Here is a 25,822-nt window from a genome sequence, read left to right on the forward strand (position 1 = left end):
TCCTCATTTCTACAGTGTCACTGCTGCACACTTCCTTGATTACAAACAAGGAATCCAAAACATGTTGCCCTTCTTTGATTAAGACTCCCTGGTTCTGCAGCAGAAATTTATATTCAATAATCTCACTCTAAGAACACAGTGATATCAAGTCTGTTTCTCTTTCTACCTTTATTTGGTTCAAACTATCATTATCTAAAGCATCTGTCTTCAAAGTTATAATGACAACCTCATCTGACATCTCCATTACTCCATCTGCCCACACAGCAAAGTTCAAATGTCTGTCTGTTCTCCAACATCTTGGATCTACTACCCTATCATATTCCAGGACAGACACACAATATAGCACCTGCCTAATAAAAAATAGGGGAATCTCCATTTCCGATGACAAAATTTCCGTTGTCAAAATGAATACCACCTGCAGTATCTCCTGAACAGGCCATTGCCCTAGTGGGACTGATCTATTCAATGAGGTGTAAATAAAAGTAGGGGCATGATTTCACAGAAAAGTCACAATTCCAACTCTCATACATGGATACTTACTGCTGGCAGAACTGATGTGACATTTACTAACATACCTACCTTCAAAACTGTACTGAAACAAGTCTTAATCAACTGCTGGTTGTGCCCTTGCTCTGGCTCAGGCTAACCTCTCCTACAGACTAGACATGACTACAACTCTCCTTTACTCTAACCATCTGTACTCCTTTCACTTTGCATCATTTTACTATCACATCTATATCACTTACTTTAACAATTACCTTCTACCTCATATCAATGTACCTTCTTACCTGTAACTTTAGGCAATTTGTAAATGGCCTACAAAGTCTCATGCTTATTTCTCACCTCTGTATGTATTTGTAACTCTTGCAAATTTTAACTTCTTTGTATAAAAATTGTACTTATTTTTATGTAATCTGGAGCTTTTCTCCCCAGGCCTCCATTGAAAATGCATTCATTCTGACCCAGTCAGACTATTCCAGTAAACAAATGTCAAATAAATAAATGAATCTCTGTCATAATCCTCCTTACTGTATTTATATTTCAGTGTATACTTCCTCCAATAAACAGCCTTTGTTAATGCTCAGCAGCTAAACAGGACAGCTAACATAAAATCAAGGTGACTGTGACTAGCTGTGATATTTTTGTGCTGTCATTATTCAGGTCAGTATCACAATGTATTGTGTTCAACATTCACGGCTGTAGTCTAGGGTAGAGCAGGGGTATAGTGGCCAGTATTGCTGCCTTACAGTGTCTGGTTCTCCAATTTGGACACTAGCTGGAGTTCCTTGTGTTTAGTGTTGACATATCCTCTCTGTGTTTATGGGGGTTTTCTAGATGTTTGTGGATATTAGGTTTGATTTTAACCTCTATGTTTCTAAAGTATAGCCAAACAATCCACTTATGCTGTACTGACATGGTCACAAAAAGGTCAAAACATGGTATGTCTACAGCTAGTGAGGTTTGGTTACATTAGCTTAAATATACTGATAAATTTAAATATTAAAAATTTGTAGGCTTTCCGAAGCCATGTAACTGAAATATTGGTAAGGCCTTAAGGGGTCATTTGCATAAATCCCACGGGCCTCCAAGAAATGCTACACGTGGACTGATGCTCTTCCAAGTTGCCTTTAAGTGTGTGTGTGTGTGTGTGTGTGTGTGTGTGTGTGTGTGTGTGTGTGTGTGTGTGTGTGTGTGTGTGTGTGTGAGATGGACTAGAATCCTATCCCACTTTAGCTCTTTGCCTTTTACCCAGTGAGTGATGAGGCAGGTACTGTATCCATGGTTAGAAGAAATTGGGTACTGAAGAATAAAGAATGAGTTTTAATTGGCTTTCAGTAACTTCAGCATCACTTTTTCTTTTAGCAGATCTGTTAAACAAGATGGCAAACTCTAAAAGACTTTAGTGTTCCCACAAATGTGCTTCAGCACTGTGACATCATTCCTTACAAATGTAAATCTAGCCTACATTTACACTTCTAAAGAAAGCAGTCAGAGTACCAATGACCATTTACACTGCTACTGAAGTCTTTTGTATTTTCCATTCGGACTTGAGTTAATTTTTACTAATAAGAAAGAAGGGAAGCCCATCTGCTAAACATGCATTCTGGGAAAGCCAGTTATTTTGTTTTGCTTACTACAGTGGAGGATATAGGCTATGGCACAGGGGCACCCGCCACCCCTTTTTGCTACTGCTGCTGCCGAGAAAGCTACCTGCTAATTAAACAAAAAAAAAAAAAAACACCTTCTGAAAGTCTTAAAGGGAAAATATCAAACTTCCCATGTTTTGACATTTTTTATTGCATTGATGCAAACCTTTTCTTCGAAAAATAAGAAAACTATGTCTCTTTCTTCTTTTTTACTTGATTTTCTTTGCATTTTTACAAGTTTCTACAAGCAGGGTGTCCCACTTTCAACTTTACTCAGGAAGACAAAGCACACACCACACTGAAATATCAGGGAAAAACTGCAGTTAACTTTAATCATACTAGAACTGTATTATCTCCGCTTTTCATCCATAAAAGACTTAATCATAAAAAAAACAGACATAGTGCCCACTATTTAAATAAACTATGTGGCAATCAAAAGCCACATTCAATCAACAAGACAATTAAAAACTTCTTAAAGCAGAATCATAACAAGCCATACAAAAATATAATTAGAACATTCATTATAATGAACACTAGCTGGAGCTCATAGGTTCATAGGTTCATACTAGGCTATCTGCCCTAGGGCATTTATAAGCCTAGCCAGAGTGTGTGTGGCTTTCACCACCCCTTAGGATGAGAATACTATACCCATTAGTTTGCTGTGCCTCTGTCCAGCAGTGACACAGAGATGATTCCCGGGGTAAACCTACGATCTCCCATCCACACGTCAAGATTTCTCTTGAACAGAGTCAGTGAGGGGCTCTGCCTCACATGGACTGGGATTCTGTTCCATACTGTAGGGAGTCTCTGGGTGATGAATCTGTCCCTCCAGCACGTCCTATTTATATCCGTGTTGAGGTTTAAGTCTCTTGCTCTCGTGGCTCTGGTGGATTTGGATTTTTTGAGGTGGAGCATGTCCATTAATTCCGAGTTGGACATGGCCTTGTATGTCAGGCACAGATCACCTCTGAGCAGACGGTATGCGACTGAATAGAGCTGGAGTTTCTTCATTCGGGCAGCGTATAACATATGTTTGAGCCCCTTTATCCTTTTGGTGAGGAACTTTTGGGGTCTTTCCAACTGCTGCAGGTGTCAGGTAAGGTACATTCCGAATGGGGCGTTGTACTCAATCATTGGTCTGATAAGTGAAGAGTACAGGGGTACAATGACCTCTCCTGATCTGGATGTGAATCCCTTCATGATCAGGTGGGCAATGTAGTAGGTCTTCCTAACCACTTTGGCAATGTGAGTGTCAAAAGAGAGGTTACTGTCAACTTGGGTCCCCAGGTCCCTGATAACTTCTTCCGTGTTTAATGGATTACCACCTATGTGGTAATTAGGGGTTACCTTGTTTTTCCCAAAGGGTATGACTATACATTTCTGGCATTTAGCTTAAGGCCATGGCTCTGGCACCAGTTATCCATTTCTATGAGACCTCTCTGGAGGATGTCTGTGTCTGATGGAGTGTCAATTATGGTGCCCAGTTTGCAGTCATCTGCAAATTTTGTCAGCCACAATCCCCCTATGTTTGCCTGCACTTCAGAAAAATAAATGCCGAACAAGAGGGGGCCCAGGACTGAGCCCTGTGGGACACCGCTCGTGACCGGCTTAGAGTCTGACATGGCACCAGCAACTCTAACCCTGTGGGTTCTGTCCTTGAGCCAGTTTGCAACCCATCTTGTGACATATGGGTTTACATCTAAGCTGGTGAGCTTTTCTATGATGCCCGAGTGGGGTATTGTGTCGAACGCTTTTGGTAGGTCAAGGTAGGCTGTGTGAACTGCCTTACCCCCATCAATGGCCTTAGTGACTGTTTTTGTGTTTAGAGTTGACATATCCTCTCTGTGTTTATGGGGGCTTTCTAGATGTTTATGGATATTAGGTTTGATTTTAACCTCTATGTTTCTAAAGTATAGCCAAACAATCCACTTATGCTGTACTAACATGGTCACAAAAAGGTCAAAACATGGTATGTCTACAGCTAGTGAGGTTTGGTTACATTAGCTTAAATATACTGATAAATTTAAATATTAAAAATTTGTAAGCTTTCAGAAGCCATGTAACTGAAATATTGGTAAGGTCTTAAGGGGTCATTTGCATATATCCCACGGGCCTCCAAGAAATGCTACACGTGGATTGATGCTCTTCCAAGTTGCCTTTAAGTGCGTGTGTGTGTGTGTGTGTGTGTGTGTGTGTGTGTGTGTGTGTGTGTGTGTGTGTGTGTGTGTGTGTGTGTGTGTGTGTGTGAGATGGACTAGAATCCTATCCCACTTTAGCTCTTTGCCTTTTACCCAGTGAGTGATGAGGCAGGTACTGTATCCATGGTTAGAAGAAATTGGGTACTGAAGAATAAAGAATGATTTTTAAGTGGCTTTCAGTAACTTCAGCATCACTTTTTCTTTTAGCAGATCTGTTAAACAAGATGGCAAACTCTAAAAGACTTTAGTGTTCCCACAAATGTGCTTCAGCACTGTGACATCATTCCTTACAAATGTAAATCTAGCCTACATTTACACTTCTAAAGAAAGCAGTCAGAGTACCAATGACCATTTACACTGCTACTGAAGTCTTTTGTATTTTCCATTCGGACTTGAGTTAATTTTTACTAATAAAATAGAAGGGAAGCCCATCTGCTAAACACGCATTCTGGGAAAGCCAGTTATTTTGTTTTGCTTACTACAGTGGAGGATATAGGCTATGGCACAGGGGCACCCGCCACCCCTTTTTGCTACTGCTGCTGCCGAGAAAGCTACCTGCTAATTAAACAAAAAAAAAAAAAAACACCTTCTGAAAGTCTTAAAGGGAAAATATCAAACTTCCCATGTTTTGACATTTTTTATTGCATTGATGCAAACCTTTTCGTCAAAAAATAAGAAAACTGTGTCTCTTTCTTCTTTTTTACTTGATCTTTTTTGCATTTTTACAAGTTTCTACAAGCAGGGTGTCCCACTTTCAACTTTACTCAGGAAGACAAAGCACACACCACACTAAAATATCAGGAAAAAACTGCAGTTAACTTTAATCATACTAGAACTGTATTATCTCCGCTTTTCATCCATAAAATACTTAATCAGGAAAAAAGAGACATAGTGCCCACTATTTAAATAAACTATGTGGCAATCAAAAGCCACATTCAATCAACAAGACAATTAAAAACTTCTTAAAGCAGAATCATAACAAGCCATACAAAAATATAATTCGAACATTCATTAAAATGCATTGGCCAACAGTTAAATTGCTGTGCATCCTTTGATAAAAACGAATAAAACCAAGTTTAAACGGCCACATGTTTAAATTGCATATACAAAAATGTAGATGTTAGATGTAGATGTTAATCTATAAAATATGAACAAGTATGTGTGTAATAAAAAATATATATTGTTTCTGACTACTGCCACTGTTTGAGCCTTCTATCCTTTAGAAAACACTTGATATTAATAACCTCATTCAAGATAGAGAATTCATCAGCTTTTAAACTAATTTGCGATACAGCTTATTTTTTTTTCTAGGCAATTCTTATGATCACCTCCCTTTTTGTCATCTAACACAGCCTCTAAACAAAAAACAAGAATTTTTTCAACTTAGCACAGACAAAGCAGTGCTTCTGTAAAGCATTGCTAGTGTCTTTCTTTTTGATGGCATAAAAATGTTCTTTTACTCTTTTATTGAGTGCTCTGGTAGTCATTCCTATATAGAATGATTCGCACCCTGTACAGACATTGACATAAACAACCCCCTTGTAGTACATGTGAACCTTCTTGAAGCCATAATAGTCTTATCCAAGTTGTTGTGTCTTTTGTCTTTTCCCGGTTAGGGGTCGCCACAGCAGAACTCCGGTCCGCCAATGATTGGCAGTAGATTTTTACATACCGAGTTGCCAGCTCTGATGCACAACCTTCATTGAAGGTATGCCCATTCACGCATGTTTCCACGCAGAAGACACTCTAGCTAAGAATCGAACCGGACAGTGTCGTACTGTGAGGCGACAACGCTACCCCAGCACCACCACCGCAGTAATAATAGTCTTATCCAAGTGTAGCATGTCAATACTTTGGAGATGAGACATTTCTGATAACCCTAGGGGTACTTACAGGTGTGGTTTTTGTAGTACCTGTAGGTTTAACAAAGGGGCTTTCATTTTGTTACCACACTTACATCCAAGTGTGGTAACAAAATGAAAGCCCCTTTGTTAATAAACCTATAGGTACTACAAAAACCACACCTGTAAGTCCTCCTAGGGTTATCAGAAATGTCTCATCTCCAAAGTACTGACATGTTATAATAACATTTTTAAGAATGCATTTTTCTTGTACCAAAAGATGACGTGTCTCCTACTGCTTCATAGAAATCAGCATTGCCCTTTAAAATACGCCAGTTATCACAAATATTTTTTTTCGTATTGCATATCTAATCTGAAAACTAACGTGTTGTTTATAGCAGAAAAATTGTTGGCACACTTGGCTTTGTCCAAGGACTGGCGTAATAAGGGGGCAAAAAAAGTGTTTCTCTTGTTGAGTATATGTATAGAACTGGCTGCCAGTCTAGATTGTTTATAACCTCTTTCTAAGAAAGGGAGGTAATAAAATGAATTTCTCCTTTGAAAACTGAATCATCTGTTGTTAATCTAGAGGACAGAATAAACTGCCCACGACGTATATTTTTCTTCATAAATTTGGATGATTACTATTATAGTGCAGATAACAGAGATTTAAAATTGCTGGGTCTTCTTTTTCCACTGTTGGTAGATTCAACTGTAAATCTCGATCGGTTGTTTATTTAGCTTGCTGCCAGTCTTGCCCAGCGTTTTATGTGGGCAAGACTGACAGAGGTTTTAACAAAAGAATCTATGAGCATTTATACTGTATTAGGAAAAATAAGTGTGAAAACGCTTTGGCGAAACATGTTAATGACCACCCTCAGCACAGTTTTACTTTTAGGGTGTTAGGACAGGTTCCCTTTGACATCAGGGTGGCTCCTTTTCGACTATTATTAGAGCGCCTAGAAGTGATCTGGCAGCTGAAACTCTGTTCATACAGACCTCCAGGTCTTAATGACAGAGTAAGTTTAGCTTGCATTTTGAAACTCGGAAGTATGCAGAGGTAATTTTATTATTTTTTATTTTTATTTTCCATTCATGACTTACTATTTTTTATGTTTTATTTCTTATTTTTGTTATTAAATTGGTTCCATTTATTATGTTTCGTTTTTCTTGGTTTTAAATATTTTATGTTTAGACACATTTTCATTGATAATTTTTTATTTCATTTTGGTTAGTTGTTTGATTTCAAAACACAATCTGTCAAGATCTGACTTTTGTATGTAGTAGCTCTTTAAGAAGCTTTGAGATCAGCTTTTTCCCCACACATTGATGTCAGCGAGTTTTAACCAGTTGGTTGGTCTATTCAAATGTACCATGTATTGTTAATTGTGTATTTAAGGAGTTTTTTTACATTTGTTACCTTTTGATATTTGTCTGAAGAAGTTCAGTTTTCTTGAACGAAAAGTGGATGTTAATAAAACACTTAATAATGGACTCTTTGCTGCTGGTTCTGCTGACATGGATTTTGTTTCATTCATCATAGTGCAGATAACAGTTAGAAAAATAATTTTTTTCTATACATACTAGTATCAAAGGAATGATTATGAATGTACCATTTCAAAGTAATACCCAAAAAATGTACTTGCGGGCCTGCATTAGCTAAGGTAAATTCTAAGAGGTCTGTGCTTCTGTTCAGTTCATCCAAAAATAGTTTACAGTCATTAAAACTGCCTTTCATAATAAAAAAGAAATCATCCATAAACCTTTTAAAGTAAATTATATTATCAAAAAAGGTGTTGTTGGGTAGTAACTCACTTTCCTACCAGCCCAAAACCAAACTGACAAAGGCTGGTGCTGCTTCTGACACCATAGCAACACCTTTTGCTTGTTGGTAATATTTCCCATTGAACATAGCTTGGTATGATTCTGCCTTAAGAAATTCTTAATTGTCTTATTGCTTAATTGAATGTGGCTTTTGACTGGAACATGGTTTATTTAAATAGTGAGCACTGCGTGTAAGTGTTTTTTCTGATGAAGTATTTTATGCACAAAAAGTGAAGATACTAAAGTTCTAGTATGTTTAAAGTTAACTGCAGTTATCTCCTGATATTTTAGTGTGGTTTGTGCTTTGTTTTTTTTAAGTTGGACTTTTTATACGACACACTTCCTTTTTCTTGTTATTTACTCATCACGCAGACATCATATTTTTTGTCCCACCCTCCTCCTTTACTACTTTAAGTATGCAGTTTCTGACATTCCTGGTATTGTTTTTCTTCCCCAGGTGAACAAAAACTAACAGCAGTTTTGTTCCTATCTATTCTGCATTCACATTTAGTGGAGGCATTTTGGCACATTGCATCAGGTCAACATGATCGATTCATCACAGGAGCAATCTTCCTACCTGTAAATATACTTTCATACCGTGGCTGCACTACTGTTTTAATATGTGTGACTCACAGTATTCTGCGATATAAGCATAAAATGACTCGGCTGTTGCGTGATTGGTCTCTCATCCTTGTGGGTGCTGCATGCATCTGATTACCTTTTTATTAATGTAATTTTCTTTTTGGAACAGTCAGACAAATGACAATGTCTCCATGAAATAGCAGAACCATGGGAGGTTCAAAAGTTGTCAGCTAAACCAGAAAGTCTGGCATCGGGTGCCGAATCTTGTAATCTAAATATCTTTAAAGATAAATTTAAAGGGAAGCTGTTGTTCCCGGTTACAGATTGTGATTGCAGTAGTACGACTCTGTTGTTTCACAGATACTTTGTCATCAGTCTGCTTGGTCTAACACAGAGGAAAAAAAACAAATAAGAACAACAAAAAAGAACGTGCTTTACTTTGTATTTTGTAGCAGCAATATCAATATACACCTCAGCTGTCCCTGTCTTTGCAAAATGTCACTGACTTGCCTGATATCTTGCCATGCTCCTTTTAAAATGTTTGGTTTTCTGACAAAGCACTGAGGATACGAGTTAGTCAGTAATGCTGTACGTTAGAGTTTCATGCTTCCTTTTGTTTAGAAAAGGTCTGTTATTGCAAAGCCCCTGTTTATGTCAAAAATGCCTCTACCTGTTTGTCCTCCCACACTCACCTTGCTTGAGCAAAGGAATATCAGGTCATTTAGCAACTGCATGTTTTCACTCTAACCATTCAGACTTCAGTGCTAAACATTACATTTTCAGACTTTATCCATAGTTTGACCACAAGAGCTATTGGTTTAATAATAATAATAACAATAATAACAACAATAATTATTATTAATATGGCTTGCAGTTCTGTTGCACAACACTGTATGCCTAGAACTACAAGCATCAATCGTGTTCTCTCTACCCTAAAATACAAGACTATATGAGGACTGTTGAAACTGCCCAGTGCAGCCACAGTGAACATTATTTGAACAAAATGGATTACCCAACTAAATGCTCCACAGCACAGCTATCTCTTCCCCTAATTAGATGTCAGTGCTGACCAGATATCTGGTTGTTGGGGGAAATGCAAAGTATGTATACCTGGTCAATGATGTAAGAGTTTATCTGGTGGTTGCAAAAAAAGCAATTTGTAAAAAAATGGAAATTAAAATCTAACCCAACTATTCTTGAAATAGTAAATATTATAACAGAGATAAAAGAACAGGAAGTGGACTCTTTAGAAAATAGTAAATTACATAGAAAAAATGGAAATTATGGGAACAATACATGCAGAAGAATATTTTGGAGGAAGAACAGTTTATGTAATGTTGCTTTGATTATATGACAGATAATATATGTGATGTATAACATTTGTAAATGTGAACTTATTAATATGGTTTGATTAGTTTTATATACATGTAAGTGATCATTCAGTAAAGGTGTTTAAAAAGTGGAACCGTAGCTGCTCCAAATCACCACAAGTATACCTCATTGTCTACATACTGCTTCAACAACTTTTTGCGTTTCTCAGTTGCAGCATCCCCAGTGATGTTCTGGCTAATACTGCTATATAACTTGTGTTTTTGCCTTCCCTTATCCTCTTCCTATTGTCTGTCATATCAGTCAGACATCCCCATTCAACAAAAGTAAATAAATAAAAATATACTGCAGTTTCTGATGTTGAAAGTTGAGTCTTTCATGGCTTTACACTAATTCCTGTACAAGGTGGAATGGTATTATTTTTTTTTAGTTTTTTTCTACTAGCTAAGATTTAATTAACCATGTTTCTAGATATGGTTCATAGGTTAGTACTAGGCTAACTGCCCTTGTGAGCCATTTTAAGCCTAGCCAGTTATCCCCTGTGAGATTCAAACCCTGTACCTTGTGTTTGTAAGGCAAACACCTTAACCATTAGGCCACCCTCCCATAATTTATGAATTCCAGCAAGTCTCTTATTTTAATGTGTTTCCAGATGGATTTTCAATAAATATTGAGTTTCAAGGGAAGAGAAGTTTACTGTCGTTCATGCCATCTGTTTTCTATGGTTTGTTTTGCTTAGAAATGGCTGTCAGTCTTTTTGCTCTAAATCTGACAGAGAAGTTCTAAATTAAATCCAAATCTCTGTGATCATTGTAAAAGTAAAGAAGAAAATAGCATGCATGCTGACAGGTTTGAACAGTGTTTATGGTAATTGAGGAGAAATGGACAAGTAATTGAATATGGTATGGCAGGGTATCTCAGTCTGTTACCCTGCCTAGGACCCCATTTGACAATGATCCAGTTCTGAGTGCATGTGTGTGAATCTGGTTTCATGGAAAGGAAGTTATAGGATTTAAAGTGGAGTCTGTCTAAACAACATAAAGCTACATGTGAACTGTAAAAGGAGTCTATCTAGACCAAGTTGTGCTTCTTCTCTGTTGAATGTTCAAAGATGGAAGACATTTTGGTTTGTACATGAGATGGTGCTACTGTTTTTCATCTGTATGATGTTAAAAAAAAAAACACGACAGGGCTGGTACTGGAAAATGTGCCAGTCTACAACACTACTACTGTGATGTTTTCCCTTAAAAGCTAGGCAGAGAATTATTACTTCAGAGTTATTTTTTGAATGCTTAACAATACAGCCCTCTAAATGTTGATTTGATTGGATTGTATTTAATGCTAGATAGTAAATTATTTACAGAATGTGGTTTGTTTCATGTTGGTCATTCTGTCACTGAATCTTTAACGCATTTTCGTTTACTTTCTTTCTGGTTTTTGTATTAGGGTATATTTTATGCCTGTTTGCTAGGTGTTATTTTAAAATTTCAGAAAGGGGATGAAAAATTAAAATAAGCAAATAAAATTGCGTGTAATTAGTGTTGTCCCTGCACTAGAAATACTAGCCGTATAGCATTGCACTATATATATAAATAAAGTCCACTTAAGAGAGATCATGTAGCCAGTTGTCCAGGTGTTTGTGATGAATGTGAATAAAGTGGTGTGTGTGTGTGTGTGTGTGTGTGTGTGTGTGTGTGTGTGTGTGTGTGTGTGTGTGTGTGTGTGCGTGTGTGTGTGTGTGTGTGTGTGTGTGTGTGTGTGTGTGTGTGTGTGTGTGTGTGTGTGTGTGTGTGTGTGTGTGTGTGTGTGTGTGTGTGTGTGTCTGTGTGTGTGTGGCAGGTCTATTCTGGTTAAGAGTTAACGGCATGGACAAGCTGCAGTTGTCCAACAGTATATTAAAGTTGGTTTGGGAGGTACTGGTGCAGGAATGAAACTGAAGAGTCAGTGTCCAGCAATTCTCAAGGCAATGAAAACTGTTTAAGATTCTGTATGTGTGTGTGTGTGTGTGTGTGTGTGTGTGTGTGTGTGTGTGTGTGTGTGTGTGTGTGTGTGTGTGTAGGTAGGGGAGGTGGCTCAGTCCTCTTTCCTCATAATAACATTACTAGCTTCTGTAAGACTTGCATGGGTGTGTGGAAACTTGCTGTCAGTATGTGTCAGAAGGAGTGTTCAGATGTTTCTTCTTTATGTTGATGAACTTTCCTTTTTTGCCTGATACTCTACATACAACTGTTCCGTAGGAGCCTTTATAATGGCTGTGCTGCATGTTTCAGAACTCAACACTTTTGGAGCATCTTTGATGTATACATAAGCAGACCCTCCTCCCATAAAAAACTTCAGTGTAACACTCACTCTCCCTCTGTCCTTAAAAATGTTGCTGTGGCAGAGAAAGACCCTGCCCACCCACTTAAAAATACATTGGTGCTATCTGTAGCCCTAATGGATGAGTGGGTGATGACCAAGGCACAGTGCGGCAAATTTGTTGCAAGAAGGGTATTCTTCTGTCTCCTGACAATGCGGCACAGTCTGTGTAGTTCTGCCCATAAAATATCAATGGGCACGTCTGGATAGGTGGGTTACTAGACCTCTGATCCACTTATCATAGCAATGTCACCTCAGCACTATTTACACTTACCGTTTATGATGCACAATGTGCAATTAATTTATGATAGTGACACCTAGCAAGGTCAGGTTAATTATTTTTTCTCTTTTCAACCTAGTACTGGCAATCATAGTTCAGTAGTACAAAGACACTGAAATGTGATGTGGCTGGAAGCCTCTATTCCCCCATACTCTTATACGTTCATAAGTTCAGTTGTCAAGTTAATGGCCTACTGACCTTTAAAAAAGTAATATGATTACCCAGACCCCATGCTGATTGTTCCTACTTCCTGTATACCTACCAAGACAGATTATTTTTCAAGGAGGTTGATGACTGATGTTTTCTGATTGTAAGATAAAGTTTATTCCATAATCCAAGGAGATAATGGGTAAAGTAAATGCTACTTTTTCTATTAATAGTATTCCTCTTTAGTATTAGATACCCAAATTCTATGCACACTTCCAGCAGTGAAGGTCAGTCATGCATTCAGATTTACAATTTCAATTCCAGACAGAGATTTTTTTACACAGTACTTTACCAGACAATGTATTACAGATCAGATAGAGAGTATATAAAACTAACCATTAGAAAACAGAACAAAATAACAGTTCCAGAAGCCTTTTTGAATTGTTCTTCCAGCTCTATGATTCCCCTAGCAAGGAACTGTATGTTTTGTCAAGTCTTTTAAAATGGCTTGTCTAAAAGCTACTTTAAAAAAACATTAAATAATGTGTTGGATTGGCAAGGTATAAAGTGGTACATTGATCTTCCTGGAGTGACCAGACATGCCTTTTAAAATTTGACTGGCTACAGAACAGGCTTTTCTAGCTCTGTATTCCCTTTAGAGGTGAGTTATGGTCAATGCTTGTCTGACTCTGTCAGTACATGATGGTCACAGTTTAAACTGTTGCCTTCTATTACTTTTGGATCTTTAATGATGGTATTTTATTTTGCAGTCATAATTTGCATTATTTTTTTCCATGTCTCATGTTGCTTCACTTAGTATCCTAACACTGGGGCCATTACTGCTAAATTAATATGTATTTTTGACACCATCTTAGAAGATTTTCACATATTTTCTTGAAGTAATTATGCTAATTAGTTTGTAATAATTATCACATTTGAGTATCTACAGCCCACTTCCCGTGGCATCAGTACAGTGCTCCTGTGGGTTACCACTAATCACTCCTGTTGGGATAGATAGGTAAGCCTGCTGCATCCTGTTGCTTAATCATGTTTTATCCATTGAATTACTTATGGGTTGACATTTAGTGCCCTTTATTTGTCAGTTTCCTTATTAGAAATAGTGTCTTAAGTTTTAGCATGGTCAGGATAAACATTATGCACTGTGAACCCTTCATCAGGTGTTGTTACCTCTTCAATGAATAGATTCAAAGGTAAGTACTAGGCTAACTGCCCTTTAGGGCCATTTAAGCCTAGCCAGTTTCCCTTTTTGTATTCAAATTAACAAATTCCATTTGATTACCAAATGGCCTTATGCATCCCATGGTCAATACTTATATATTACCCCTAAAGACTATAACTGGGATCACACCATAGATACTTTTAGGGGACCCATGCATGACATAAAATATTTAGGAGCTGCCTCTGTCCATATACGGAGAAGTCCTGGAGTACATTTTCTGTTTCCCATCCACTGATCTAAGTTGCACTTATTTTTTTTACTTATTTATTTTTTTATTTTACAGTTTGTTTACCCAGATAGTCCACCGGGCCAAGAAGAGCACGTTTTCAATGGATTCTTGGGGAGAAAAGCTCCATGAACAACAATATAATATGAAGACAATGCATTTACATTTATGTAATACTATTGAAGAATGATGGTATTGCACAACATGACAAAAAATCCACAATTGCAGTGAAAATACAGTCAAAAAGCCAAAGGTAACACACACACACACACACACACACACACACACACACACACACACACACACAAGTCAATTAAAATAAGAAAAATCCATTGAAAATGGACAGGGATGAACTTTGTTTTATGTGGATGGGGAGTCTGTTCCACAGCAGTGGTATCCTTTGTGAGATATACCTGTCCCTCCAAACAGTTCTGCTGATGTTACAGAAGAGGTTTAGATCTCTCGACTGAGTATTACTGATGCTAGCTGACTTGCTGATGTGCAGTAAATCCATCAGTACTGGGTCAGAGAATGCCTTGTATGCCAGACACAGGTCACCTCTTAGCAGTTTGTAGGATACCAAGTATAGTAACAGGGCTTTGTGCCAGTCCATGTAAGTCTTGTATCCTTTAGTGAGGTGTCTGTGTGTGTGCATTCCAGTTGTTGCATGTGTCTGGACAAATACATGCCAAAAGGAGACTTATATTCAATGATTGGCCTAATGAGGGCCAAGTAAAGGGGAACAATGACATTCCTAGATCTAGACACAATCCCTTTGTTTATAAGCCATGCACTATAGAAGGACTTTCTTATAACAATAGACACATGCTAGTCAATGTCCACATAAGTTCCCAATGCCACATGATTCAGTGAAAGGAGGCATACACTGGAATCTATGATGTGCATTTTGACCCATATTTCAAAAACATGTTAATATTAAAATACTCTAAACAGAGGAAAGCAGTGAATCTCCTCTCTATGACACCAAGCTACTGATTGAATACCACTGTTTTGTTGTGGTATTCAGGTGCCAAAAGAGGTGATGAGAAGACTTCTCTAAGGAGGTGTTATTTTCCTGTGCTTATTAGGATGTTTGATAATCCCACCCATCCTATTGCATAAGTGAGAGAAAGGACTTGTTTGACTGCAACATGAACAATGACCTGACCAAAGAGCTGAGGTCCCTGGTTTTGGCTCCAGGCAGACATGACACTGTCAGAGACTTCTTTACACTGCCCAGTGATATACACACCTATTTAGCAGATAGTGGAGTCACCAATTAATAGGATATTTGGGAATACCAGGTTGCAATGCCTGCCTTACCTGCGGTCACATCATCTTCATTGGCACTATTTCCTAAGGTATTATAATGCGTATGTAAGACACGCCATCATGAAAAGGGACTATGGCTTGGCAGAGATGACCAGACATCACTCCCAGGCATGCCAGGAAACATCTGGTACTGTCTGTAAATTTGATGTGTGCTAGATATGAGTTACCTACTTCCAATATCACAGCTGCACTACAAGGATGTACAGCTGAACGTACATTGCTGTCTTTTCACACCTGGTGCCAGAGCAGCTCTAGGCGGTCCTCTTTCTACGGACCCCTTTCGTCTACTTTCCATATACCCCAAATGTCTCCTTTCCATACTGTGCCCCGCTTGTACAAATTCTTTTCCATTTGTCTACAGCTTCTCTTGAGTTGTTAAGTTACTTTTGTTATATCAGTAGTCTCTCCCTATCACCTTTTCCTCTGTTTTATTAACATTACAGGTATCTCACATATCTGTGTGTGCATGTGTGTGTGTTTATGTGTGCAGGCTTCCCATGGGCATATTTATGTTTGGTTTTGATATATATATCCCTCAGAGTCTGTTCTTCTTATCATCCACAGTAACAAAAATTACATTACCTATTCTTGGCAAAATGTCAATACAACCATGGGGTAAACAGCTGATGCAGCATTTCTTTGCCACTGTTGTAGACCAGTACCTCCCTGGTCATTCGACACAGAAGTGGGTGTGGCTTGTATGACTGATATGCCAAATGGCTGCGCTGTCGTATGCAAATTATGCATGATTGACTGCCATGCAGATTTGACAGTGACATCATGCATACATTGATTGTTGACTGACACATATGGAAATCACCATGTTCCCATTGAGTGAGGCAGGAAATGAAGATGGTTTTGGGCTGTGCCCTATAAATCATATGACACCTTGGGTACTGATTTAGACAAAGAGAATGAGCATCCTTAACTGTAACACCCCCCCTTTTTGAAAACAAAAAACTTGCCATTTCAATTGCAATTTAGTTTATATTTTACATAGGATCATGGGAGGTTACTAGGCTAATGGCCCTGGGGCACTTACAAGCCTAGCCAACAGTTTATCCCCAAAAAAGAAACCTCAGTCAGCTCCTGTCACCCCTGTAAATGAGAGGCAAAGGTGGAACCCCTGGTACAAATTTGTGGCTTCCCATCCACTCATCAAGGTTGCACTTGAAGAGGATCAGCGAGGTACTCTGTTTGATGTGTATAGGAAGTCTATTCCAGAGATGGGGCAGCCTCTGGGAGACAAACCTGTCTCTCCAGCAGGTTTTGTTGATGTCGCATATTAGATTTAGGCCTTTCTAGCAGGTAATGCATGAGGAGTTATACTTACAGATATAAAGCATCTCTAGTAGGGCAGGGTCCAATATTGCCTTGTAGGCAAGACACAGATCACCTCCGAACAATCTGCACAATACTAATACAGCAATAGTGATTTGAACCTGTCCACACAGGACAGGTGTTGGAGGCCATGGATTCTCTTTGTGAGGTATTTCTGTGGCCTTTCCAGTTGGTGCAGATGTTTGTAGAGGTACATACCAAATAGGGCATTAAACTCAATTATCGGCCTAATGAGGGAGAAGTACAGAGAGGTAATAACCTTTTTTCTGGATCCAATCCCTTTACTTATGAGATGAACCAATTAAAAGGCTTTTTTGACCACTGCTGCTACATGATGGTCAAATGTGAGATTGTGGTCAACCTCTGTACCCAGGTCTCTTACCACAGACTGAGTGCTTAGGGGGTTGCTGTCGATGTGGTAATTGGTAGGGGCAATGTTTTTGCTGAATGGTATGATAATACATTTTTTTGCATTTTACTTAAGGCCATGACTTTGGTACCAGTCATTTGTTGTTGTGAGACCCTCTTGCAGTATGGTAACATAATTTGGGGAGTCAATGGCAGCACACAACTTACAGTTATCCAAAAACCTGGTCAGCCACAGGCCCTTTGTCTTTGCCTGGACCTCTGAGAAGTAGATGTCAAACAGTAGGGGTCCCAGGACATATCCCTGGGGAACACCACTAGTGACAGGTCTGCTATTGTTTAGCCAGTTGGCCACCCACCTAACAAGAGATTTACTCCAAGTTCCATTAGCTTTTCGATGATGCTTGAGTGGGGGATTGTGTCAAAGATCTTGGCCAATTGAAGGAAAGCTGTATGTACTGACTTTCCCTCATCCAGGGCCTTGGTGACAGTCTCAAAGATGTCAACCAGGTTCAGCAGGCAAGATCTGCCCCTGACAAATCCAAATTGGGTAGGGTCAAGTGCTTGGAAATTGCCTATGTCCTTGCTTATGAGAGCCATAATAATACGCTCCATGACTTTACAGATCAGACTTGTCAAGCTAATAATAATAATACTAATAATAGTATAATAATAATAATTACAGATCAGACTTGTCAAGCTAATAATAATAATAATACTAATAATAGTTAGTATTATAATAATAATAATAATAATAATAATAATAATAATAGTTTCCAGGGTCAGTAGTGGCACCACCTTTTTGCAATTTTATGGTAATGTCAGTTCTCCACTCTGATGGAATGAAGCCTGTAATTAGGCTGTGGTTGAATAGGGTGCTAGTTCTTGATGGAGATTGTTCAGAATACAGCCTGGGATACTATCAGGTCACATGGAATCTGTGTTCTTTGCCTTGGATAGGGCCTTTAACACTTGAATCTATGGAGATGTGAGGTGCGTGACACGTATCAGGTATGTTGAATGGGCCTTTGGGCAGCGATGGAGGGGTGAAGTTTGCACTGAACCTATCAGCTAGCAGGTTGGCTAAGTCAACAGGATCATTGTAAGTGGTACCATTAAGTACTAATTCGGAACAAACCTGGGCTTTGCCATGGAGGTTCCTGATGTAACTGAAGAAGGCTTTCTGGTTTCCCTTTGTTTCTGAGGCTAGTTTTAATTCATAACTGACTTTGGAGGTTTTCACTAGTGATCTAATTTGCTTGTTGAGGCTGAGGATGGAGTTTTCCAATTTGGAATTTGTTCCTTTTTACCCTTGGACAACAGTTTCTTCCTTTTGTTGTAAAGCCTGTTGATAGAAGATGTCCACCAGACAGGTTTGCATTTCCTTGAGGAGCAGGTTTTAGTTCTGTTGGGTATGACTGAGTCCATGCATTTGTACAGGTGCTTGTATACTGCATTGGTGTACTGTTTAGCATAGTTGTCTGCATCCTCTGAGGGGGGTGGTGGTGTGAAGTTACTGATACCCTCCCTTAGGATGTTTTAGTCATATTTTGATAATTTTTTTTAGCCTGGTTATGACTGGGGGGGGGTCGGGTGAAATAGAAACTTCGAATGAGACAGACCGATGATCTGATCTCACCAGGGAAGAACATACTATGGGAGTGGTGCAACAGTCACCCATGTTGGTAAGAACCAAGTCCAGGATGTTATCTCCCCTTGTGGTGGATGAAACGAGCTGGTCTAGTGTGTTAGAAATGATGAAGTCAAGGAATCATTGTGTGAGTGCTTTAGTGCAGGAATAGTTCTCCCAATCTAATGTGGGGTAGTTGAAGTCAACAAGGATCACAGTGTTAGGGGGTACCTTGATGGAGTCAAGTAGGTCCAGTTAGAAGGAGTGGGTGTCCTGAGTCATGGAGGGGGGTCTGTAGCTGGCTGTAGCTTGGATGGGTGTCTTGCCAACTGTCAGTTGCACCTGGAGTAATTCCAGTGCATCAGGCTGGAGGTGTGCCTGTCCTTAATGAAGATAGAGATTACACCATTCTTAGTCTTTCCAACCTTGTTTTGGGGTTGGAAAATGTGGAATAAGGTAAGGTGTAGCCTGGTAAGGCAGGGGTGCTCTCTGCAGCCCTGAACCAAGTTTCCATGACCGCACAGACATCGGCATCTTCCAGTGTGAGGAGAGCCTCCAGTGAGTGCATTTTCAGGTTAAGGCTCCTAGTGTTAAGCAGCATGACTGTCAATCACCTTTTTGACAGATCTTTTATGTTGGAAGATTTGTCTTTGGGGCTTAGCCTAAAAAAGGCACAATTGGGGAGGCAAGAGCCTTGGCCAAGATCCAGAACCCCAGGGGTGACAGGTGGAGGCCATCCCTGACAAAGTATCAAGGCCTGTCAACCATGTCATCCAAGGCAGACAGATACTGAATCCCCTTGGAAAGACACCAGAAACTAAGTTAATTGTTGAAGTCAATTATTTTTTGCTGGTATTGAGGTGTTATTCTTGGTGAAGGTAGGATGCTCCGAGAGCTCAATCATGTCTCTCTTCATATAGTCCAGAGAGGTATGTCTCAAGTCATTCACAACAACATGGACAATGACAGAGTCATACTTGTACCTGTTGTGGAGAGACTTATGTGTGTGCGTGATGTGGCGGATTCTGGCACCTGACACACAACTGACTGTGACCTTCTCCTTGTCAAGCCTGTTGAGGGGGACATCTGTGTGTCTCACTATTGAGTTGCCAATGACTAGTATGGTTTGCTTATTGTTATGCTTTATGGGCTGTGTTGATTCATTGTTATGTCTAATTGACTGTGTTTGTGAGACACTGGTGTGTTGTCTACTATGTGTGATATGTTTAGTGTTGTGTGTAGAATGCTTGTGAGTGTGTTTTGGGGGTCTCTGTTGTTTAGGTACATTTTATTGAGGACCTCTGCATAGGTGGATGTGTGGTGTGCTTGGCTATATGATGTGGGTGGTGTGGTGTTTGTGCTGGCAATCCCCTCTTTGTTAGGAGTACTGACTGTGGCATGAGACAGCATGTATTCCAGGTTACTGATGTAGATGCATTTTGTACAAGTAGAAGAATTATGTGCTAGGAGAAGAGGACTGTCCATGGACATGAGGCAGTTGCTACACTATCTCACTAGCCCATGTCAACCAGGCTGGCAGGAGAAAATGGTGGAAATTGTCCAGACATAGTGTTCTGAATACTTGGCAGACATATAGAGAACATATTTTGATAAGGGTTTGTCCACAAGAGTGTAGACCACAAAAACCTTAAATATAAAATAAGTGGCCTGAAGCAACAGTGGTAAAACCAAAACTAAGATGCTTAGAACAGCAGATAAATTTAGGCTACTAACAAGCAGTAATAAATGCAAAATAAGAGCACTTGAACACTTAAGAGTACACAGCACAGCAAAATAAGTTAATAAAGTAGGTAGAATACAGTTACAGTAACAGCAGCTGAAAAAAGTGTATTTTTTTTTTTTTTTAAATGGAGAGGGAGGAAACAGAACAAGATTAGAGACTACGGGGGTTGTCCTTCCCAAATGCTCTCTCTGTACACAGTAGACAGAACTGATGAGATGGGACTGGTAGGAGTGTCCGAAATCAAAAAAGCAAGGGGGTAGTCCTTCCCAAATGATTTCACTGTACTCAATTGAGTGAGCAAATGAGATGGGTCTGGGAGTAGTGTCCAAACAAAAATTTACAGCAGGGGCGGGAAATTCCAAAGCCACCAAGTTTACAACTACAACGACACTAGTGAGGGAGGATGGGAAACCAAACTGGAGAGAGAGAGACCACAATTCAACTAATATTCAATGAGACAAATAAATAAATGCAGTACAGTTTTAACTCTCACTGAAACAGTGCAAGTGCAAAAAAGTATACTTAAATCAGCTTGTATGTCCAAATGGTTGTAGATCAGTCACAGTCAGCCAAAAAGCTCTGCTATACTGCGGTGGTGGTGCTGCGGTAGCGTTGTCGCCTCACAATTAGACGTTGCCCGTTCGATTCTCAGTTAGAGCGTCTTCTGTGTGGTGACATGCGTGAATGGGCGTTCCTTTGTTGAAGGTTGTGCGTTAGGCCCGGCAAGCCAGCACGTAAAACTCTACTGCCAATCATTAGCGGACCGGAGTTCCGCTGTGGCGACCCCTAATTGGGAAAAGCTGAAAGACACAAAACTGAGCACAAATACCTATCCTTTTTGGGGAAGTGGATCTATAGTGCACATTGTTGGGGAAGTGGGTCTATAGTGCACAGTGTTGCTTTCTTGGGTGTCTGGGTGTGTTAGGTATTAGAAATCATGGACCATATAGTCTTGTCCATTTTTTGTCATCTTATTAAACAGACCTCATCATAAGAATGTTTGTCCAGTGCATAATTTCTGCTCATATTTTGGTAAGGAGTTTACATGTGTCTTCAGGTAAGTGACAACAATTGTATATTAATTTCTGTTGAAGTCGGTTTACAGTTATAATTCTGTGATACATTTTTTTCTTACTGTTGTGTATAGTTTAGAGACATGACTTTATATTTTCTGTGTCTTAGAAATACATGGGCAAGTTCAAGTTATAGTTAGTGCTGTTTCTTTAGCATTTCTTTTCAGCATTATTATACTGTAGTACCCAAACATTTGTCTGGATGGGCATTTACATGCTGCATAATGACATTCAATCTTAGTGCATAAATCTGTTTTAATAAACAGCACATTGATACTATACAACACGTCTTCCATTTGTACTATTTCCAGTAACAGTCTTTTTTGCCCCCTCTCGCTAACTTGTCGAATACCCAATGAATATTCATGACGCCAGTGAAGACGTCATCATGAATATTCATTCATTATTCAAACATGTCACTGGGTGTTGGGTGGTGGGTGGGGTTTAAGCAGGACTTGCTGCTGTGCATCTGGGGAGGTACTGTTGTACAACAATGCCCATTTCTCTTTCTGACCTTCACTTATTGTGTCAAACTATTAGTGCTTAAAACTGCTTAAAATATATATATATATATATATATATATATATATATATATTTTTTTTTTTTTTTTTTTGTTTGGTTCTCTGTCTTGCACCCACTGCTTATCAGGATAGGCTGCAACTCCCATGCAGCCCTAAATAGAATAATGCATATAATGCAGAATAAAATAATTAATATTTTATTACATGTATAGTATTTCCTTGTGCACTGTGGCAAGAACTACCTTCTTTTATCATTCTTGGACACCCCATACAAATAAGATGCTCTGCATCACTTTTTATATTGAACCAACTTCAGTAAATAAATAAATAAGTAGTCATTTGTTAAAATGCACACTTAATAGTACCCCTTGATGAGCACAATATACAGTATACATGATTTCTTACTCTTAATATATTATAATATTATTCCAACAATGTGAGCTTGAAGCTATCAGCTGTGAAGCACTGTTTATTGCACAGACAGGAAACACACAGCAGAAAAATATCCTTTTTTTCTGGTCATGATAATTTACCTGGGCTGAGACAAAAAAATCAATTATAATAACCTACCTGTGCTATTAGTGTTTTCAAGGATAATAGTCGGCCTTGCAGAGCAGCTTCATGAAGTGGAGATCGGTCTGCCCATGATCCTATAAAAAGGTTAAAAACAATACTGATTTTTGTAATTTTTACAAACATCAATAATGGAAACACACTAACAAACTGAACAACAAAATACACAAAGTTTTTTTTTCTGTCCTGCTAACAAAGCTGAACAATGTGATAACATATTACCATGGTGCTCACAACATATGATATGGGTCTGACACCTGCAAAGATTACATTATCTCCCCCTCTCTCTGCACCAGTAGTCTGGGTAGTTTGACAAAACCAGCTCCCTTCTGATACTATGGCATTTATTTTTCACCCAGAAGTGAGCATATGTCTTTAATAGCCCATTTGGGGTTGGTTCTTTGCACTACAACTCTCTGTTGTCATATAATATATTCATTCAATATATCATTTGTAAAGTTTTTTTCCTTACCCATTATAAAATTTCAGGGAATTATACTTTTTTTTCTAAAAAGACTATTTGCATGTTGAGCTATTCATAGCTTACATTATTTAAACCTTTTTCTGTCTATTTTATTCTGTTACTGTATTTATGCTGTATTTGGTCTATTTATACCTACTCCAAAAGCAAAGCTGCATTTATAAAATACATGTACATTTACATTTTGGCCCATGTTTGCTTCTAACTGTAAGAGTCCATCTCATCTTTATAAAGTAAGAACAACGCTAGGTTAATGATGCAGTCCATCAATGTTTGTGGAACAGTGTTTTATAACAATTATCATTTGCATTGTTTTTAATTATGCAAAGTAATCAAGAGTGTTGATTACCTAACAAGACCCTTGTTAGATGAATGATTGCCTTTATTCCTTACAAAATTACACATATTGAAAATAATAAGGAATGTAAGCTTCTATTACAAACTTTAAGATGGCGCAATGCAGAACTCTCTTTGCCTTCACATTATAAATTTAATGAAGAGCCTTAACATTAGAAGCAAATATGCAGCTCACAAGTTTGTTTCAATATAAATTTACAAGTGTTTTTTATCTGTTACCAGACTTGTTTTGATTTAGAAGCAATGGGCATGAGCTACAATAAAAATGAATTTCTCTTATTTTCTCCAAGCAGCCAGCAGATAAAGCAGCCAACTTGTTCTTAAAGCGGTATAAACATATGAATTAATTATTAACATGAACTAATCTGATATCAGTCCACCCCTCCCTCAAAAATAGTATGAAAGAAACATTTGAGCCATTTTCCCAACACAACCATGAAACGACCTGCTACCAAAATTGCCAGTATAACCAACATGGTCTACAGACTGACAAGGAAATGATACCTTTGTGTAAATATGCTAAACAATTTTCTTCTCTGTACAGTCTTGCTTGAGGGATAGGATCCTAGCACAGTGTATTCTCAGGCTATGGAATAAGTTGCCACTGCAGGTCAAATAAAGTGCTACTTTGTTACATTTAAGTCTAGTCTTTAGTACTAGATGGAGAGACACAAGCTTACATCAGGCTTATCATGTGAGCCACTGCTTGGAGGTAAGCAGTATTACGTGTTTGATAAGAGTGGCAAGAACTGTTAAATGTGTTTGCTTAAAGGTATATATTGCTAGGCATCTTATAGTCCCCCCCCCCCCATGATCACTTATGTAGTATCATTCCTATGATATCACCTGATGAGTAAAGTTATCTGGAGAAGCATTTAAACGATGTCTCAATAGAGAGAGAGAGAGACTATTGCATGGATGAGAGAAATATGAGACTTCGTGTTTGAAAGTTTCAAGCAAGTAACATAAGAAATTGGATTTATGAAATATTCTTGGGTTAAGGTCTTCGTTCTGAATGTATAGACATGTCAAGTGATTAAAACAAAACATCTGCATGTTACACTCAGTGAGATACATTTTATGCCACACATGAAACTTGAGGAAGAAGCCAGTAGAAGCTTAGTCTGACATCACAGTCACAGTTATCACTAACCCTAATTTTTATCTTTCCTGAATTTGATAGATGCATCAGTCAGTAATTCATGTGGCAAGACATACCAAGACCTAGCTGAAACTGCTGCAGAGACTTACAGGAAGTACTTTAAGCAAGCTACAAGTAATGGAGTGAATACACATTGATATGCCACATAGACAACTGCTTACATGTGTACAGCACTGCATAGGTCTGTAATGTGTGACTGCAGCTACTTTTTATCAACAAGTGAGACAATGAATATGCGGAGTGAACTTTTTTTTTAGTTTTGCATGAACTCTGAAAACCCTGAGATAACTGATAGCTAGAACTTTATTTTATTTTATTTTATTTGACATTTGTTTACCAGGAAAGTCCGATTGGGATAATGTCTCATTTTCAGCAGAAGCCATGGAAGAAAAGTTCCACATTGACATAATATGGTTACAGTTAAATAAAGTTAGTGCAAAGCCTAATACAGAAGAATAACATATTAACTAAGTAAAAATTCAACTTTACTTCATACAATTTGAACTTATACATACATAGTGTAAATATTTGGGCAGCTATAATAAGCTGAAAAAGGACATTGTCAACAGATAAAGCATCCACAAGTTGCAATTCATAAGAGATGGCATTAAACACATGGCGTATACTCTTTGGAACAGAGATAACTAGATAGTATAGCCTAGGCACAATACATTTGTTCTTTGTCTAAGGAATGGATTTTACTAATTCCTTCTCTCTGAACATAGTCAAAGTATGCTGGTGGTGGAAGGAGGGAGGGGCTAGTTCAGCCTCAGTATTATTTAGGTAGCCTTTTAGTAGTTGTTTGAAGTTGGAGAGGTTAGAGGTAGGTCTAATTTGCAAAAGAATAGAATTCCATTTTTTAGCAACAGATTATGCATACAGACTTTGGCCAGAGGATTTGTGGCATTAGTACATACTGAGACAATGTTGTTCATTAGATCCAAGTATAATCTATTAGTGTGATCGGAATGGAGAATATGAGTAAAAGCAAGGCAGTCATTGGCTGTGTGAATAATGCTGTGTGCGGAGATAAACTTTATGTAATCTAATTGGTGAGCCAGTTGGAGTC

The 25,822-nt window shown here is 38.5% G+C and overlaps 1 protein-coding gene across 3 annotated transcripts in view; it reads right to left on the reverse strand.

The window, feature by feature from the left end:
• LOC122803493 (ankyrin repeat and SOCS box protein 11-like) overlaps window positions 1-25,822 on the reverse strand; it is a 279,636-nt gene that overhangs the window by 120,759 nt on the left and 133,055 nt on the right. For all 3 annotated transcript variants that reach the window (XM_044073127.1, XM_044073128.1, XM_044073129.1), the window contains exon 2: window positions 22,751-22,830. In XM_044073127.1, coding sequence (XP_043929062.1) covers window positions 22,751-22,830 — 80 coding nt within the window. The remainder of the gene's footprint in view (window positions 1-22,750; window positions 22,831-25,822) is intronic.

Source organism: Protopterus annectens, chromosome 5.part1, assembly GCF_019279795.1.
Source record: "Protopterus annectens isolate FY-2018-M chromosome 5.part1, PAN1.0, whole genome shotgun sequence".
In the NCBI taxonomy this organism is placed as follows: Eukaryota; Metazoa; Chordata; order Ceratodontiformes; family Protopteridae; genus Protopterus; species Protopterus annectens.